Raw genomic sequence first — 17500 nt, 5'->3', positions numbered from 1 at the left:
GAATGCAAATGCTCAAAGAGATACATAGGCGAAACTAAACTTCAAATTAAGACTCGAACTCAGCAACATCTAAAAAGCTTAAACAAGGGGAAACATCAGTCTGCAATAACCACCCATAATAAGTTTTGCTCACAAGAAATAAAGTGGGAAAACATAAAAACAATTAAAGTTGAAACAAAAAAATTTGATCGAAAAGTGTGCGAAGCTCTTGAAATACAGAGGTTCTAATGTTCACCTTTACATGGCAGAATTCATTTAGATAACAGGCAGTTTGTAAAAACTAAATTTTGGACTCCATTTTTTACATTTTTACGTAAGCAAGAAAGAAGCCATTTAACTGCTGATGTCAGTTAATTTTAAACTGTTTTCAACATTACAAAAAAAAAATATTTTTTTTAACGAGCTTAATTTTAATCACGAGTTTAATTTTTTATGAGCTGATGATGCTGGTAACCATAATTCAGCAAAAATTTCTAAACAAACTATTAATTGTATTAAGAGAATTTGTATTAATTGATATTTTCTTACTAATATAACTTATACTCTAATACACGATGTCAACATAAAGAGATTAACAGTCTAAAATAATCATAAAGCTATATTTTGAAAGTGTCAAAGTTTGTTTTTCCACATTTTCTATTTGTATAGTTTTATATTATTATATATTTATATAGAACAAAACATATTTCTATTAGAACCAAAGAAAATTGTATGAGCATTTAAATGTATATAATAAAATACTTCCTAAATAAAAACAAAAAAGATGAGTTACACAGCAATTTTCTTTTAAATTATCTTTTAACATCGTTACTAAAAGATAATTTAAATATTCCAAAAAAAAAAGATAATAATATCAATATTAAAAGATAGTTAAAATATTCCACACAAAAAAAAAAGTTTTCGTCAAACTGAACGCTTTTGAAGTTTACATTACATATATGATCGTTTATGTGACATTTATACAAAATATTAGATCATAAAAAAAAGACATTCCACCACAACTGAGAGTTTTTTTTAAAAAAAAAATGTTTAATATGAAAAATTTTTTAATTTTAAAGACTTTAAATTAAATATGATTTTAAAAATTTAAATTTAGTTTTGAAGGAATGTAAAAAAGTAAAACATTAAATGTAAAATTTAGTTACAAATGAATGTAAGAATTTTAATTAAAGAAATTAAAATTAAAGAAGTTTTTTTCTTAATGTCTGCAAACTAATTCATTACGTAAAACATAAGACTCTTAATCATAGATTACCATAATTATAATATGCAAAAAATAAAAAAAAAAATATAATATTCAAAAAATAAAAAAATAATTATAATATGCAAAAATAAAAAAATAATTATAATATGCAAAAAATAAAAAATAATTATAATATGCAAAAAATAAAAAAATAATTATAATATGCTAAAGTAAAAAAATAATTATAATATGCTAAAGTAAAAAAATAATTATAATATGCAAAAGTAAAAAAAAAATTATAATATGCAAAAGTAAAAAATAATTATAATATGCAAAAATAAAAAAATAATTATAATATGCAAAAATAAAAAAATAATTATAATTATGCAAAAGTAAAATGAAAAACATTTTTCTATTATAAAAAAGAAGATAAAATTTTAAATACATTTACAAATATCTTATCGTTAATTTTATTGAAAATACTACTTTAAATAATTTTCAATTATTTCAATAATTTTTTATGCTGTTTAAAATTAAATTTAACTGCAACGCGATACTTTAAAACACTTTCAAAATATCAATAGTTTTTAGGCTACTATAATAAATAGGATCTTAATAATTACAACGCATTAAAAGCAAAGGGTTTTAAAGTGTTTGTAAATTGTTATTTTATATTTGTAAATACTTAGTTATTGTAAAAAAGAGCACCAATTTTTTTATATAATAAGTGCTCAATACAAGTAAAAAACCTAGTGGCATATATATCTGCATGCTTTATCTAAAAGAGAATGTTATCAATAGTTTACTTTTACTTACTATTTCTTGTCTACACTTAACCCTATAATAAAAAGCAAATAGAATATGAGCGAACTTTTGCCGAATGCAAAAATTTTTATAAAAAAAAGCGATGAGCAACTTAAAAAATCAGCGGGTGACTAAAATTAACGAACTGGTTACTTTCAGTCGGTCTTCTGGCAACTGACCAAACGACTGAGTGTACACCCCTGTATGTATATATGAAGAGTACACAGGAAAAAAGAGCATAGTCACATTTTAAAAGCTTTAAGAAAGTACTTATGAATCATTTATAAAAGTCTTTGTATAAAGTTTGGAAAAAAATTTTTTTAATAAGTTACAAATATTTTATTAAAAATGTAAACTTCAGATAAATTAATCAAGAAATAATTTTTTATAATTTACTTCTATGCTTTATATGAAAACTTTTATAAATGATTAATATATACTTTCTCAGAACTTTTTAAATGTGACTCGGCCGTTTTTTCCCGTGTACTCTTTATATAAACATACATATACACAATTATGCACACATATTTAAATTTTTATAATAATAAAAAATCAGAAAATAATAATAGTAACAGATGAGTATAGTAATTAAGTGTAAGATTTAATAATAATTCTTTTTTAGTAACTTTATGTGAAATACTGATAATTTCTTATAGACAATTGACAGAAAATGAGCTAAAGAATACAAAGAAAACTATACTAGGCAGATAATTTTTTACATTTAAAAACAGCTCCTTGCACTGCCCCATTCACTCCCCCTGCATGAAAAATAATTTAAATATGCTTATATGACAATTATTTGGTTTTAAAAATAAAAAAAATAAATTTTTAAAAATAATTAACAAAAAAAAACCTTGTGATTTGATTATTTTAAACAAATCTTCTTCTCTATAACAATTGTTTTCCAAATGATCATTATCTTCACAACACTCTTTACCTTTAATAATATTTTCATCTTCAATATGATTTAAATCTCCATTATATTTATCATCATCATTCTGATCATGTTTTTCACGACTGTCTCCAATTTGCTGATTATCTATGCAATACTCTTCTTCTTCAATATTAACTTCATTATGCTTTACATCTTCAGAATGCTGCTTAATTCCAATATTCTTATCATCTTCAGTATGTTCTTTATCTCCACTATATTTATCATCTTCATATATAGTTTTATTTTCAATACAATCATCACCTAAATTATGATCTTCCTCTCCAGTAAACTTATTTCTATTAATTTGCTTTTCATCTTCAGTATGATCATCATTTTTACCGTACTTATCTATTTTCATCATGCGATTATTCTGATGTTTATTAATTCCTAAATCAGAGTACACACAAAGATTCTTATCATTGCCAGTATTCTCTTTATCTACACTATATTTATCATCTTCACATTTAGTTTTATTTTCAATACAATCATCACCTATATTATGCTCTTCATCTCCAATAAATTTATTATTATAACTTTGCTTTTCATCTTCAGTATGATCATCATTTTTACTGTACTTATCTATTTTCATCATGAGACTATTCTGATGTTTATTAATTTCTAAATCAGTGTACAAACAAAGATTTTGCTCAGGAGATCCGATTATAATGTTAGATACGTTCAGCATACGTTGTTTTTCTATTTCTTTGTTGTTGTAAGAATTTTGATCATTAATAATTTTACAGATCTCAGCTTCATTATTTACATTCAAAAAACATTTTTCAGCAGAATTTGTATTATTAATATGAACCAGTATATCATCATCTGTCTTTATTGTGAATTTCTTATTTAAAAACTTTGAGCTAGATAAAACTGCTAAAAATAATTTTTATATCAAAGTTAAAAAGTTCATAAAATTATATATATATATATATATATATATATATATATATATATATATATATATATATATATATATATATATATATATATATATATATATATATATATATATAAATTAACAATATTTGTTTAAAAATACATAAATATGTTAAATCATGATTCAATAACTGGAATTAAAAACATAATGAACAATAAATTGAAGCAATGAATCAGTGTTTACATTAGTAGTCCGTGTTTTTATTAGAACAATAATGGGTGGTGTTTGGTTCCAATATATACCCAAAGAGTATATAATATATTCTTTTATTTGTATAATACTCTTTTAGAGTATATAATATTTAAAGTATATGATATACTTTTTTAGAGTATATAATAGACTCTTATTTTTTCAGTTTATATATATATATATATATATATATATATATATATATATATAATATATATATATATATATATATATATATATATATATATACATATGTATGTATGTATGTATGTATGTATGTATGTATGCATGCATGCATGCATGTATGTATGTATGTATGTGTGTATACATATATATCTGTGTGTATATATATATGTGTGTTTACATTTATATTTATAAATATATATGTGTATATATACATAGGTATATATAAACAACTTTTCTATTGTAGTCTACATAAATACTTTTGTTAACATTTAGATCATTTTATTACAAAAAAAACTAAATTTTTTTACAAAAATTATATTACAAAAAAAATTAAATTTTTTTTGTATTTACAAAAATTAACAAAATTTAAGAACTTTTTTTAATAATAAAAATTTAGTTCTTAAATTTAATAATTTTAATAAAATAAGTATAGAACACAGTAAGCTATTTGCTTTTCAAACAGCTTACTGTGTTCTATACTTATTTTCTCAACATTCTTAATTCAAAATATTTCATTGCTTTTTACCATTTTATAGTAAAATTGTTAACTGCAGTATCAGCATCAATATAATATGTTGATTAGCAATATCAGAGAAAACCATTATCAAATATATTGATAAAATATTACTAAAATTACACTAAGAACTGCTACTTTGTTACAACTACTGATCTACCATGGTATTTTTTTTTTAGTTATGCTTTTCTACCTAAGTAATGAACTTTCAATATATGATAGTTAAAAATTATTTAAATAATTAAATAGTATTAACAACAATAAATTAAACAAAACAGTAAAAAAATCTTACATTTTTCTGGTGATATATCATCATTATTTATATCTTCATTAGAAGAAATACTTGGAGATTTATCTCCTTCAAATGAAGCTCTTTCGGAAACTATATTTGAATACAAATTTTGATCACCTAGGGAAATAGCTTTAACTAATATTTTATCAGTAAATTGTGGATTGTCTGCCTTTAAACTTCCATCACTCGGAATAAATAGATTTAAAGGCAGATCAGCACCTTGTGATTGATTGTTTACTATTAAACTCCCATCACCATAAACTACAGATTTATCAGATAAAACCTCCATTTTACCTGTCTGAATTGAATAACTATTCATTTGATTTGGAGTAATCATTAAATATCCTATGTCACGGTCATCTTCTTCATCTGGTATTGGTTCATCTAAAAGAAATTATTCACAAAATATATTTGATTATTACCAAAGCTGAGTGAAAGATTCTTCTGCAGTGACTACTTTATTACAAACTAAAAAAAGACATTAAATATATTGTGATGCAATAGTTTATTAAAATGTTGTATTTATTAAGTTCGTTAAAATAAATAATAAACTTAAAAATATAAAAAATAAACAAGTATTCTTAATTATTTAGTAACTTTTATTATACTAGGTAAACAATACAAAGTTTATATTAAAATCATTAGACATGATATCTGAGATGTATGTAGAAATCCCTCTATAGAGGAACAGTATTTAAAATAATTTAAAATGAGTAATAGTTATTTGAAAATATTGGTGATATATGAAACAAATCATATGTAAAGTTACCAAATGGAAACATTGGTGATATATGAAACAAATCATATATAGTCTCCAAATTTTTTTTTTTTTTTTTTTTTTTTTTTTTGCTATTCACCTCCTCAAGGCCGAGAAGGCCACTACAGATGAGGAGGCTACTTATTAGTGGTTATAACCCTCTCTCAACTCTATAGCTCCGAAACACGAACCTTGACGAACAAGGCCGCTTTGCGGAGAAACAAGTTTAGCGCGGTACTACCAGGGACGTGGTGGGTATCGAACTCGGAACCTCTTGCTTATGAAGCGAGCGCTTTACCACTACACCACTACCGCATGGAAACATTGATGATTTACAAAACAAATCATAGTATTAAGTCACCAAATAGAAACATCGGTGATATATGAAACAAGTCATAGTATTTAGTCACCAAATGGAAATATTGGTATGAAACAAATTATAGTTTAAAGTCACCAAGTTTGCCACTAATAATCTTAATACAAATTTTGAATAAGTTAACCTTTTTCAATAATTTCAGTCCAATCTGGATCTCTATAAATAATTGTATCCCGCCTTTTAGCTAAAAAATAAAATAAATGATAACATTGTATGAACTACTTATTGTCTATAAAATATATAAAAAATTATATAATAAATATATAAAAAATAAAAATGGTATGATAAAATTTAATAACTTGAATAAAATCTGTCTTTTGTAAACAGATGTTAAAAATTTTTTGTTAAATTTTTAAAAATACATAACCTTAAAACATTTAACATTTAACATAAAGTCATTTTAAATAAGTTTTCTCTCCATCTAAAGCAAATAATTTGTCTCCCCCTTTTATGCTATTAAAGTCAAACAATTTGTCTCTCTTGTGTTATTAATGTCATATAATTTGTAACTCCCTCTTGTGTTATTTCAGTACAATTTTTGAACATTTGACATGTCAGAACGCACTTTTTTTTGCGTATTGTGTATTGAGTATAATACTCACATCATACGCAACTCAACATACACACTTTTTTGAGTATAATACTTACTACGCAACTTATCATTTTGGCTAATATATATCTTTAGTCTCATAAAAATAACAAAATAAAATTAACAAATAAATTTTTAAAATAAAATTATGTGATTTTTAAAATAAAACTTTGTGAACATATTCACAAAGAGAAACAAATAAACTTTGTAATTAAGGAAATATAATTTAAAATGTTATAAATAATTGTATCAATAAAATGAAATATTAATCTAATAAAACCAAATTAAATAACTGTTTAATTTAATTTAAAAAAAAAACATGTATGCTTGTAAAAGGAAATGTGATGGCATGCAAAGGTTGATTTTCTATTTTTGTTTCTTATTTTTGTTGTTGTAATCAGAAAAAAACTTTTACTAACTCATTAAACTTGATTAATTCTGGAATAAAATAAAAACAAAATATTAGATATTCTAAACAGAACAAACCAAATATGAAACCAAAAAAATTTAAAAGTTAATAATCAAACTGAAACAAAAACATAGCCACTTTGTTGCAGCTTTCGTTTATAATAACTAAACCTTTACAATAGTTTAAAGTAAACAACTGATTACAATACACTGACACATTTTATTTTAAACGCATTTTATGTTTTTGATGTTATAAACTGTATAAATTAACAATAAAACAACATGGTGAGGTTGTTTAATATTAGTACAAGCTTTTTATATAGACAAAACAACCCCGCAGTGATCGCAGCGAAAACTTGATATATTTAGGCAAATTAATTAGCGCAAATTAATTAGCACAAATTAATCAGCATTATTTTGTGAAAACAATTTAGCGCTAGATATTTGACAAGCTTTTGCTCTAACTTTTTCAAATGGACCCGGTGCTGGGTACCCGGACTTGGAGCCAGTACTTTCTTCCGGTTACCCGGAATCAGGGAATCGGCATAAACTGGTTCCTGCACATCTCTAATGTATATACATATACATACATACATACACACACACACACACATCCTGTGTGTGTGTGTGTGTTCCTGCACATCTCTAATGTATATACATACATACATACATACATACATACATACATACATACATACATACATACATACATACATACATACATACATACATACATACATACATACGTACATATGCTCTTGCACTCATAAATCCCAGCAATGTCTGTGTATATGTATATATGTATATATATATAGGCATGAACACACACACAGATAAAAGTGTGTGTGTGTATATATATATATATATGTATATATATTTATATTTATATATATATATATATATATATATATATATATATATATATATATATATATATATATATATATATATATATATATATATATATATATATATATATATATACACTTTTAGAAATAAGACAATTTTTTAAATTTTTTTCAAGACAAGTTTTGACTATATATAGTCATTACCAGTTAAAATATATTTGTTAAAAACAGTATAAAATATAACTATATAGTATACAGTTGTAAAAATAAACATTACTAAAACTCCAGAAGCTCTACAGTTTTTCAAAAACTTAGTATCCAAATTGGCTTTACTTCATGTGTAGTTTTTTAAGTTTTTTAAAATCATTTTTAGAAAATTGTTTATAAATTTGAGCCATGTCATTTATTATATTTCTAAATCTTCTTCTCAGCACCCAATGTGAAAATACTTTTAAAAATAAGACCATTTTTTTAATTTTATCTGAAGACATTGTTATACATTTTTAACAAATATATTTTAACTGATGATGACTATATATAGTCGAAACGTGTGTGTATCAATAAAAGCAAACTAAGTTTCATATGAAATGTTCTAGATAGAGGCAAATACATTACCTAAGGTTTCTGGGTTATGCATGCAATACACATTTTTTTTTTTTAAAAAAAAAGTACATTAAAAGCTAACCTTAACCCTTTTGTCTTGAATAAATTAAATAGCGTTGCCTGATGCCTTATTAGAAATAAATTTGTTTAAAATTTATATTACTACTTCAATTAATATAAAATAACTTTGTGTTGTTAAGCAAAGAATTGAAAGTGTTTTTTAATAATAACTTACCTTTTGAAAAAATACTTTTGATGAGAAAACTACCATAAACCTTTTTAGTCTTTGTCTTTTTAGAAGAACTATCATAAAACCAAGCCCCAGATTCTGCTCTTATATCTCTAATTCAGAAAATAAAAGATTTCTGCACTAAAATAGTAAGTTAGTTAAAATAGTAAGTTACTTAGTAAAAATTAAAGTAAAAATAATACAACTTAAGCTACAAAATTAAGAATTATAAGTTATTAAATTGCTTTACATTTAAAAATTAATATTTTATATAATAGTCTTCATTAACCAATAATGCTCTTCATTAAGCATTAAAAATTTTATAAACAGATTCTTTGTTTTAATTACAAATGATATTAAGAACTATATTTTAAATCTTTTTTTTCTTTCTTTTAGTTATAGTGGTATGTCTAAAGATGACATCAACAAGTTTATTTGTCATAAAGATGACATCAACAAGTTTATTTGTCATAAAGATGACATCAACAAGTTTATTTTTCATAAAGATGACATCAACAAGTTTATTTGTCATAAAGATGACAACAACACGTTTATTTGTCATAAAGATGACAACAACAAGTTTATTTGTCATAAAGATGACAACAACAAGTTTATTTGTCAAAAAGATGACAACAGCAAGTTTATTTGTCATAAAGATGACAACAACAAGTTTATTTGTCATAAAGAGTTTATGCATTTGTAAAAAAGTTTGAAACATAGCTTGTGTTCAGTTTCTCCTTTCTTTCTTTCTGTTCAGTATTTTTTTGCTCTCGTTTAAGTGGTTCATATTACATTATGATCTAAATAAATAGTTTATCCTTCTCTTATATTACATTCACTCTACCATAACACTTTTAACTATTGCAATAAAGCTGATTGGAACCCTCCTACCATCATACTTCTAGCTACTGCAATAAAGCTGACTGGTAATCCTGCTATTATCACACTTTTACCTACTGCAATAAAGCTGACTGTCAATTCTTTTGTTTCAAGTAAAGCCTCACTTTAACTTTTATGCAGTAATCATAATAATTTATTTTATTTTATTCATCAGAGCAACTCTTTTAAGTAAAAACATCTTTTTATGATTGCAAGAACTTGACACATAAAAATATTGTCTAATGCTAAGGTTTATTATCTTATGTTAATTAATTTCCTATATTATCTCTGAATTTAGGTTCTTATTTCTTATATATTAAGATTATTTTAAAGGTTATTAGCTATCATTAGGCAATCAATACAACAATAAAATACAAATTTCATCTGATAGTTCATACTGCTGATTTCTAACAAAAAAAATTGCATTTAGAGCCATACAGGTACAAATGTCTGTTTCTACCTTAAAATGTAGACTGAAATTCAATAGACTTAAATGGCATAACTTCTGTTAAATGGAATAACAATTTTATTTTATAAATACAATTCAATTTAATTAATAATATAAGGTAGTTAACAAAATCAAAAACAATTGTTTATTATTAAAATTATTTAAAAACATTAAAAATAATAAGAATAAGGTATTATTTAATTATTTATAAAAATTTGTGTATATAAAAATATTTTTACCTAATTTTTGCACAAATAGTACACAACCATGTATTTTCAGTCGTTGGAGGCTCAATCGTAACACGGCATAACTTGCACACTTTTCCACTACAATTCGGACATAAAGCACCAGAGTTAAAAATAAAACCCAGTGGGGTTCGACAACGCTTGCAAACTTTTCCATATATTTCTTCCTCTCCATCTGGAACTCCTTTTTCTCTCAAGTTTTTCAAGTCTGTTTTCAAATTTCTGATGAAAATAAAATTTATAACAATTAGATACAAGTAAACTTGTTTAACAACTTTCTTTTTTCAAAAGCTTTAAAACATAACTCTAAAAATATAAAATCTAACATAAAATTAAAAAAACAAATTTTAACATTTTTTCCTGTTTAATGTTGTTTGTGTCTAACCTAAATTGTATTGAAATTTTTTTTAATTTGTAATTTGACAAACAAACAAAAAACAAAGCCCGGAAAATCATTTGTAACCATATATGTATGTAAATTTAAGTTTGATCGTAATTTTGCATGTAAGTTTAGTTGATTGGACAATCAAATACAGATTGTTAATGCTATAGAACTAATCACCATTTAAGTAGACTGTGCATTTCAATCAATAAAAGAAAGGAAGAGTTATTTATCTTATGTTATTTATCTTATGAAGAAGTTGTTTATCTTATGAAGATCATTGTTGAAAAATCATTTCCTCCAAGCAATCAGAGAGTGTTGGCTTCTTATCAGTATAAGAATAAATAGTAGTATCATCAGCAAACAATGTCACATAAGATGTAAGAATATCTGGAAGATTGTTAATGTATATTAAAAGGAGTATAGGACAAGAATAGAACCTTGAAGAACCCCTGAAGTTACAGAATATGAAGAAGAGTGCTGTCCATTGAGGACAATTTTGATACTACAATTGGAAAGGAAGGATTCAATAATCTTAAAGATATTAACTGATACATCATAAGAAGAAAGCTTATGGAGAACACCAGCGTGCCAAACTTTATCAAAAACTTTAGAAATGTCAAGAGCGATAGCCTTAACCTCTCCACCTGTATCTAATGCACGTTAAAACCTATTGGTTATTACTGTTAGCAAATCAGCTGTAGAACGAGATGATCGAAATTCATATTGATGATCAGAACGTAAGTTATTAGATTCAAGATGAGAGATTAAGTGTTTGTTAATTAAAGACTCAAACTATGCTTATGATAGTAAGAAGACTAATATGACAGTAATATGATGAGTCAGATTGCTCTCCAGAATTTTTGAAAATAAGGATAGCAGTTTCCACTTTCCAGCTGACTGGAAAACAAGACTCTGATAAGCTTTTGTAAATTAGTATTGAAAGTATAGACGTCAGCTCTAGAGAACACTTCTGCAAGACTAAAGCAGGTATGTTGTCCAGACCACTAGTTGTAGAGGAGTCTAAGCAGGAAATCACTTAAGATCCATAAGTTGGAGTGATGCAAATGTCAAGCAATGGATCAACCTATTTGTCTGCTATATCAGGTAGAACGCAACTAGTGGAATCAAGAGTTGATATTGATGAAAAGTTCTTAGCAAACAATTCAGCTTTAGTTAACAAAATCTGATTCCATGCCAGCCTAGATCCAAGAAGTTGTGTAAGAAGCACATTTGTCAGTAGGAAAACAAAAGATTTCTACCCAAGGACCATCACAAAAAAAATCACAGAAAGAGTCCCAGTCAGCTTTAAGCTAGCTGTATGAGGTATGATGATAAGGGGATTCTGATGATGAAGAAGAATGAGATAATAGTTTTAGAGAGATCAAAATGTGATCAGAAGCACCTAAGGGTGAATGTGAAGAAACTGAGCACTGACTAGGATCAGAAACAAGACATAAGTCGAGTAGAGAAGGTAACTGAGGTTGTCTGGAAAACTAGTTGGAAAGTTGACTATTTGAGTTAGGGATTGAGAAAGGCAAAGGTTGTAGGACCTTAAAGCCTGCCGAGTCACTGACATTACAGCCAACTCACTCAGTGCGATGAGCATTAAAGTCACCAACAACAACGATATTGGCTGATGGAAGAGAGAGAGAGAGAGAGAGGACTGGGTTAATTTGATAAGAAATAATATAGAAAAGAGTGCAGTCTTGAGATGAAGGAGAATAATATAGAACAAAGAGAAAGGTAATAGAGTGAAGTGGTGCTAAAGGAAAACATATAAACAAATAGTCCGTGGATTCAAACCTAGTTTCCTGACAAATGGGCGAATTCTTACAAATATAAATGCCCAGGCCAAGCATGTGACTATTAGAGTCTTTATGAATTAAAGGAAGATAATTATCAACACTAAGATCACAAGATGAGACAGCCAAACTCAAATTAGTCGCACAAAGAGCAAGTAGGTCGTGTGAAATTTGCAAGAGATAAGATTAAACAGAAAAAAAGTTACTTCGAAGACCACGAATATTAGTGAACGATAGGTTTAGAGAACTTGGTGATGACGATGGTTTTTTGTGTTTTATAGTTTTTGGTAGTTTATTCATTTTTAAATTTGTTAAAGAACATGACTAAAAGCATAGATAGTACTCAGTGCACTATTTAATAGCCCAAGAAATTGCCTCATTACTGTTAGTACTCTGATATTTTACTACTGTTAGTTGATATTTTATTACTGTTAGTACTCTGATTTTTACTACTGTTAGTACTCTGATATTTTACAGCTGTTGATGGAATTAGCCTCTCTAAGAGCTACCAAAGAGTTCAAGAAACCTGACTACCAGCAGGGCTCAGAACCATAAAACTGAGTTTTAGAGCTGTAGCCTCATTAGGAGATAATAGAATGAGTTGCCTTGTCGTCAAAGCAGAGACACAAGCAAAATCCATGCATTGAATCAAGAAGATCCAGCATTCAACATCCCTAACTAACTAATGAAATGATTAAAATTGCTATTTTTAATAGACTACTGTATTTTTTTTAACAATTTTTTTTTTTTGCAGCATTTTAGAAAAAATAAATAATTTTAAAATTTTAAAATAATATATATTATTGGAAAAACCTGGAAAAACTTACTTTCATTACAAGAACACTGGATTTTTAGATGTTTAAGTTTTGACATTTACAGGCTTTGATTTATATTCAACAAATTTCAAATTTCATGCAATAATCTCTTATTTTTCAAAAACTACTGTTCATCCATTTCACAGACATGTACATTGAACTCCACCTCATCTAATAAGGAACAACAAATGCAGGCTTAATGATTCATCCTGCAAACTCCAGGTTAGCAGTAAGCAATCCCAAAAATTGAAATCAAACTGCAAAAGTCAAACAAAGAAAAGTACTTCTATGTGAAACTATACTCTCTCTGTTTACAAACTTATCGTTTGTTTTGTTTTGCATCAGCTAATTCAGTTGTGTTTAAAATGCCATCAAAACAAGGTGTACTACGCGAGTGCATTGTACAGTTCTATCAAATGCATGAAAATCTTGGAAAAAAGTTTACTGTGAATAATTTTAAAACCGAAAATGTTCCTGTTTCAACTAATTACCATATTTTGGCATCCTTAACAACCAATCATAAAACTGGTAGTGAAAGACCAGCTAAAATAATGAACAAGAAGGGACTTCGTTTGCTTCACGGTGCTTTTAACAGCAATGATTCAATAAGTCAACAATATGCTACAGAAAAGTTCAAGTGTATGCAGCCTTATATCTGCAAATCGTTGAAAAAACAAGGAATAATCTGCCGAAAAAAAATAAGAGCACCGGAGTACACTGAGAAACAAATATCAACCATAAAATCTCAATGCCGCTGGATGACCCATAATTACTCTTTAAAATGTTTTATTTTGAATGAAGTTACTTCCCCCTCTCAAAAACGCAAGTGCCAGGAAATGATCAATATTATGCAGATAAAAGTTCTACAACACCTACAAAAGTAAAATACAAATATAAACACAAGTTTGAGCAGAAAGTGATGCTGTACATTGCCATATCTGAGAGGGGAATTTCCAAGCCATTGTTTAAGCCAAGTGGTTTGACCATTAGTCAAGAAGTAGTATACCAAAACCAATGTTTGAAGAAAATATTGATTCCATTTCTTCAAAAATATCATTCAGATGGCAATTGCTTGATTTGACCGGATAAGGCATCATCGCATTATGCCAAAAAAACACAAGTCTTCTTGGAAAGCCAAAACATCCCATATGTACCAAAAAACCGCAATCCTACCAACTTGTCTCAGTGTCACTCAATTGAAGATTTCTTTTGACATTTGAGTTCATTAGTAAACAAAAATTGATTACCCAAATCAAAAGATGTATTTGTCAAATCGATATAAATGCTGTACAATGCTCCTGTTCCAACATCCTGACAAAACTACGTCGAACTGCTAATGATGGACCATATTCGAATGCTTATTAATTTTTTCTTAAAGATAAGTGATGTACCTTCAATTAAAATAAATATAATTTTTATTTTCTAAACATTTATTTTTATTACAGCCCGATATGAAAATTCTTATTTTTTAGTTATCACTCATTATTTAAAAAACATTAAACTTTTTAAAAATGAATAAAAGTTGAGGTTTTTTATCAGAGCAATTAAAAATAAGAAACACTACAGTGTTACACAAAGAAAACTCTAAACAAGTCATAATATGCCTAACAGAACAGTTCAAGAAAAATGGGGGTTTAAATCCTGTGGCTTTCAAACAAATGATTTAGGAAAAATTACTTTAATTTGGTGTAAAATTAGCAGACTGTTTAGATTTTAATTATATATAAATAATTATAATTATATAATTATAATTACAATAAATTACTTTCAATAAAAATAAAGACTGTGCTAGCAACAGAAACTTTCATAAACAGAACACAAGTTATGAAAAAGAATAACTTTCATCTTGAACCGCGCTGAAACCAATTTCAGCAACGGTTCAAAATGAAATTTTGCTTGAAACTGATACCGAAATGAGTTGATCACTATTTTAAACACTGACAAAAAGTAACTAAAATGTACTAACCTTTTATGCTTTTATCGTCTAAATTAGTAATCGATAATAACATTTTTATATATATATATATATGTGTGTTTAAATGCATATATACATATATATACACACATATATATATATATATATATATATATATATATATATATATATATATATATATATATGTGTTTAAATGTATATATACATATATATATACATATATATACACATATATATATATATATTTATATATATATATATGTGTGTTTAAATGCATATATACATATATATATATATATATACATATATACACACACACACACACACACACATATATATATATATATATATATATATTATATATATATATATATATATATATATGTATATATGTATATATATATGTGTGTTTAAATGCATATATACATATATATATATACATATATATATACACACACACACACACACACACATATATATATATATATATATATATATATATATATATATATATATATATATATATATATATATATATATATATATATATATATATATATATGTATATACTTACTCAATTTTGCTTTTTTCTTGAATTCTTATTTCTTCATCTCGAGCTACAACTTTCAACAAAATTTTTTTTTCTGCTTCGGTAAATTTTCCAGCATCTATATCAACAACAGGATCAAAGCCACCATTACGAGCTGCCATTTACATATCTTTGATTTTAAAAATATTATTGTGTATAAAAACTTGCTGATGTTACTATAGTTATGAAATAAAATAACAAGATTTAGTTAAATTAAATTATAATCTTAATTTATAGGAAATTAAAATTACCGACTAATTATTTTTTAATACAGCATTATAAATATTTACTACTCTATGTTTATCAATATCATACGTGGAAATAGACAAAAAATATTTTTCTGAGAATGCTTATAAAAATTATTTATTTAGAAAGCCAGATAAATTTGTGGATAAATAAAAAAATAAAATTTTTTTTCTAATTAGTTTCTAAGTAATGATATGTAATTTTGAAGTTGGTAAATTTCGAAATTTTTTATGTATCTAAATATATTTATTGAAATATTTAATGGTTTTTCTTTAAAATGATTATACCAACAGAAAAATTGTTGAACAGCTTATGTAAAACTTGTTTTCTATTTGATATAGAATATATTTTTGAATAAGTTAATTTAAAATGCATAATTTGTTTTAATTGTACTTTTTTTTTCTTCTTCTTTTTTTGAGTTTTATGAACTTGTTTCAACTTATTTCTCTGTGCCTTGGTTCGTCAAGGTTTTGGAGTTAAAGAGTTGAGAGAGGGTTGCAACTACAACTAAAGTAGCATCCTTGAGTTTAGTGGCCTTTATAGCCATGGGGAGGTGAATTGAATCAAAATTTAAAAAAATTAACTTGATAATTTTTCTTGTTAATTTGTATTACTATTGTAATAAAAGAAAAAAAAGAAAAAACAGATTAAATCTTAATCTGTTTTTAATTAATCCGCTACTGTGTAGAGGCAAGTTAGCATAGTTTATAAAGATATTTAACAATTTTTCTTTTGAAATATTCTAAGAGGAACTTTTTTAAACCATGCAAATAAAAAAATTAGCATTTTCTTTTATTTGTATGATTTAAAAAATGATTACAAATATGAAAGATGTTTAACTTTTATTTATTTATTTGATTTTGTTTGTATTGAAACATAGATAAATTAAACTAAAAAATTAATTTAAAGGAGAAAAATACATCACTGAAATAGATTTTTTCACACAATTTATAGAAGCTGACAAAGTTGTAAAGTCCAACTCAATAACATTTACAGCCATAAAGAAAACTTTTTAAAATCTTTGGACTATGAGTTATTTCACAAGTGTTTAAAAAAGTGTTTCTTAAACTATTTTACAGGTGTTTATAAAGTAGAGGAGGCTTACATAACAAAACCGCGTTTTTCAAAATAAAGAAAATTATTTACAGAACTAGGTGATAAGATGAAATAGGAGAAGTCACAGGAACATGTCAATTATATGAACCACTTTATCACAAATGAATGTCCAGAGTTAAATGATAACCAGTTATCAGGTTACCTTACATATAGAGTTGATACACAAAATAATTGCAATGCACTTTTCAAA

At 25.7% G+C, this 17500-nt stretch overlaps 1 protein-coding gene across 29 annotated transcripts in view; it reads right to left on the bottom strand.

Moving 5' to 3' along the window:
• Window positions 1-16145, bottom strand: part of LOC100208668 (uncharacterized) — a 120980-nt gene extending 104835 nt beyond the window's left edge. For 5 of the 29 annotated variants that reach the window (XM_065792855.1, XM_065792856.1, XM_065792858.1 and 2 more), the window contains exons 1-6: window positions 15934-16145; window positions 10416-10643; window positions 8856-8962; window positions 6297-6356; window positions 5334-5423; window positions 5040-5129 (exon numbers count right to left, since the gene is read on the bottom strand). In XM_065792855.1, the coding sequence (XP_065648927.1) occupies window positions 5040-5129; window positions 5334-5423; window positions 6297-6356; window positions 8856-8962; window positions 10416-10643; window positions 15934-16070 (712 nt within the window). In that variant the 5' untranslated portion in view covers window positions 16071-16145. Of the gene's footprint in view, window positions 1-2840; window positions 3795-5039; window positions 5424-6296; window positions 6357-8855; window positions 8963-10415; window positions 10644-15933 lie in introns of all 29 variants that reach the window. The other 24 variants (XM_065792845.1, XM_065792848.1, XM_065792850.1 and 21 more) reach the window with 9 other exon arrangements.
• Between the last annotated feature and the right edge of the window lie 1355 nt (window positions 16146-17500).

The sequence above is a fragment of the Hydra vulgaris genome, chromosome 03, assembly GCF_038396675.1.
Source record: "Hydra vulgaris chromosome 03, alternate assembly HydraT2T_AEP".
In the NCBI taxonomy this organism is placed as follows: Eukaryota; Metazoa; Cnidaria; class Hydrozoa; order Anthoathecata; family Hydridae; genus Hydra; species Hydra vulgaris.
This window is presented reverse-complemented; position numbering and strand designations above follow the sequence as displayed.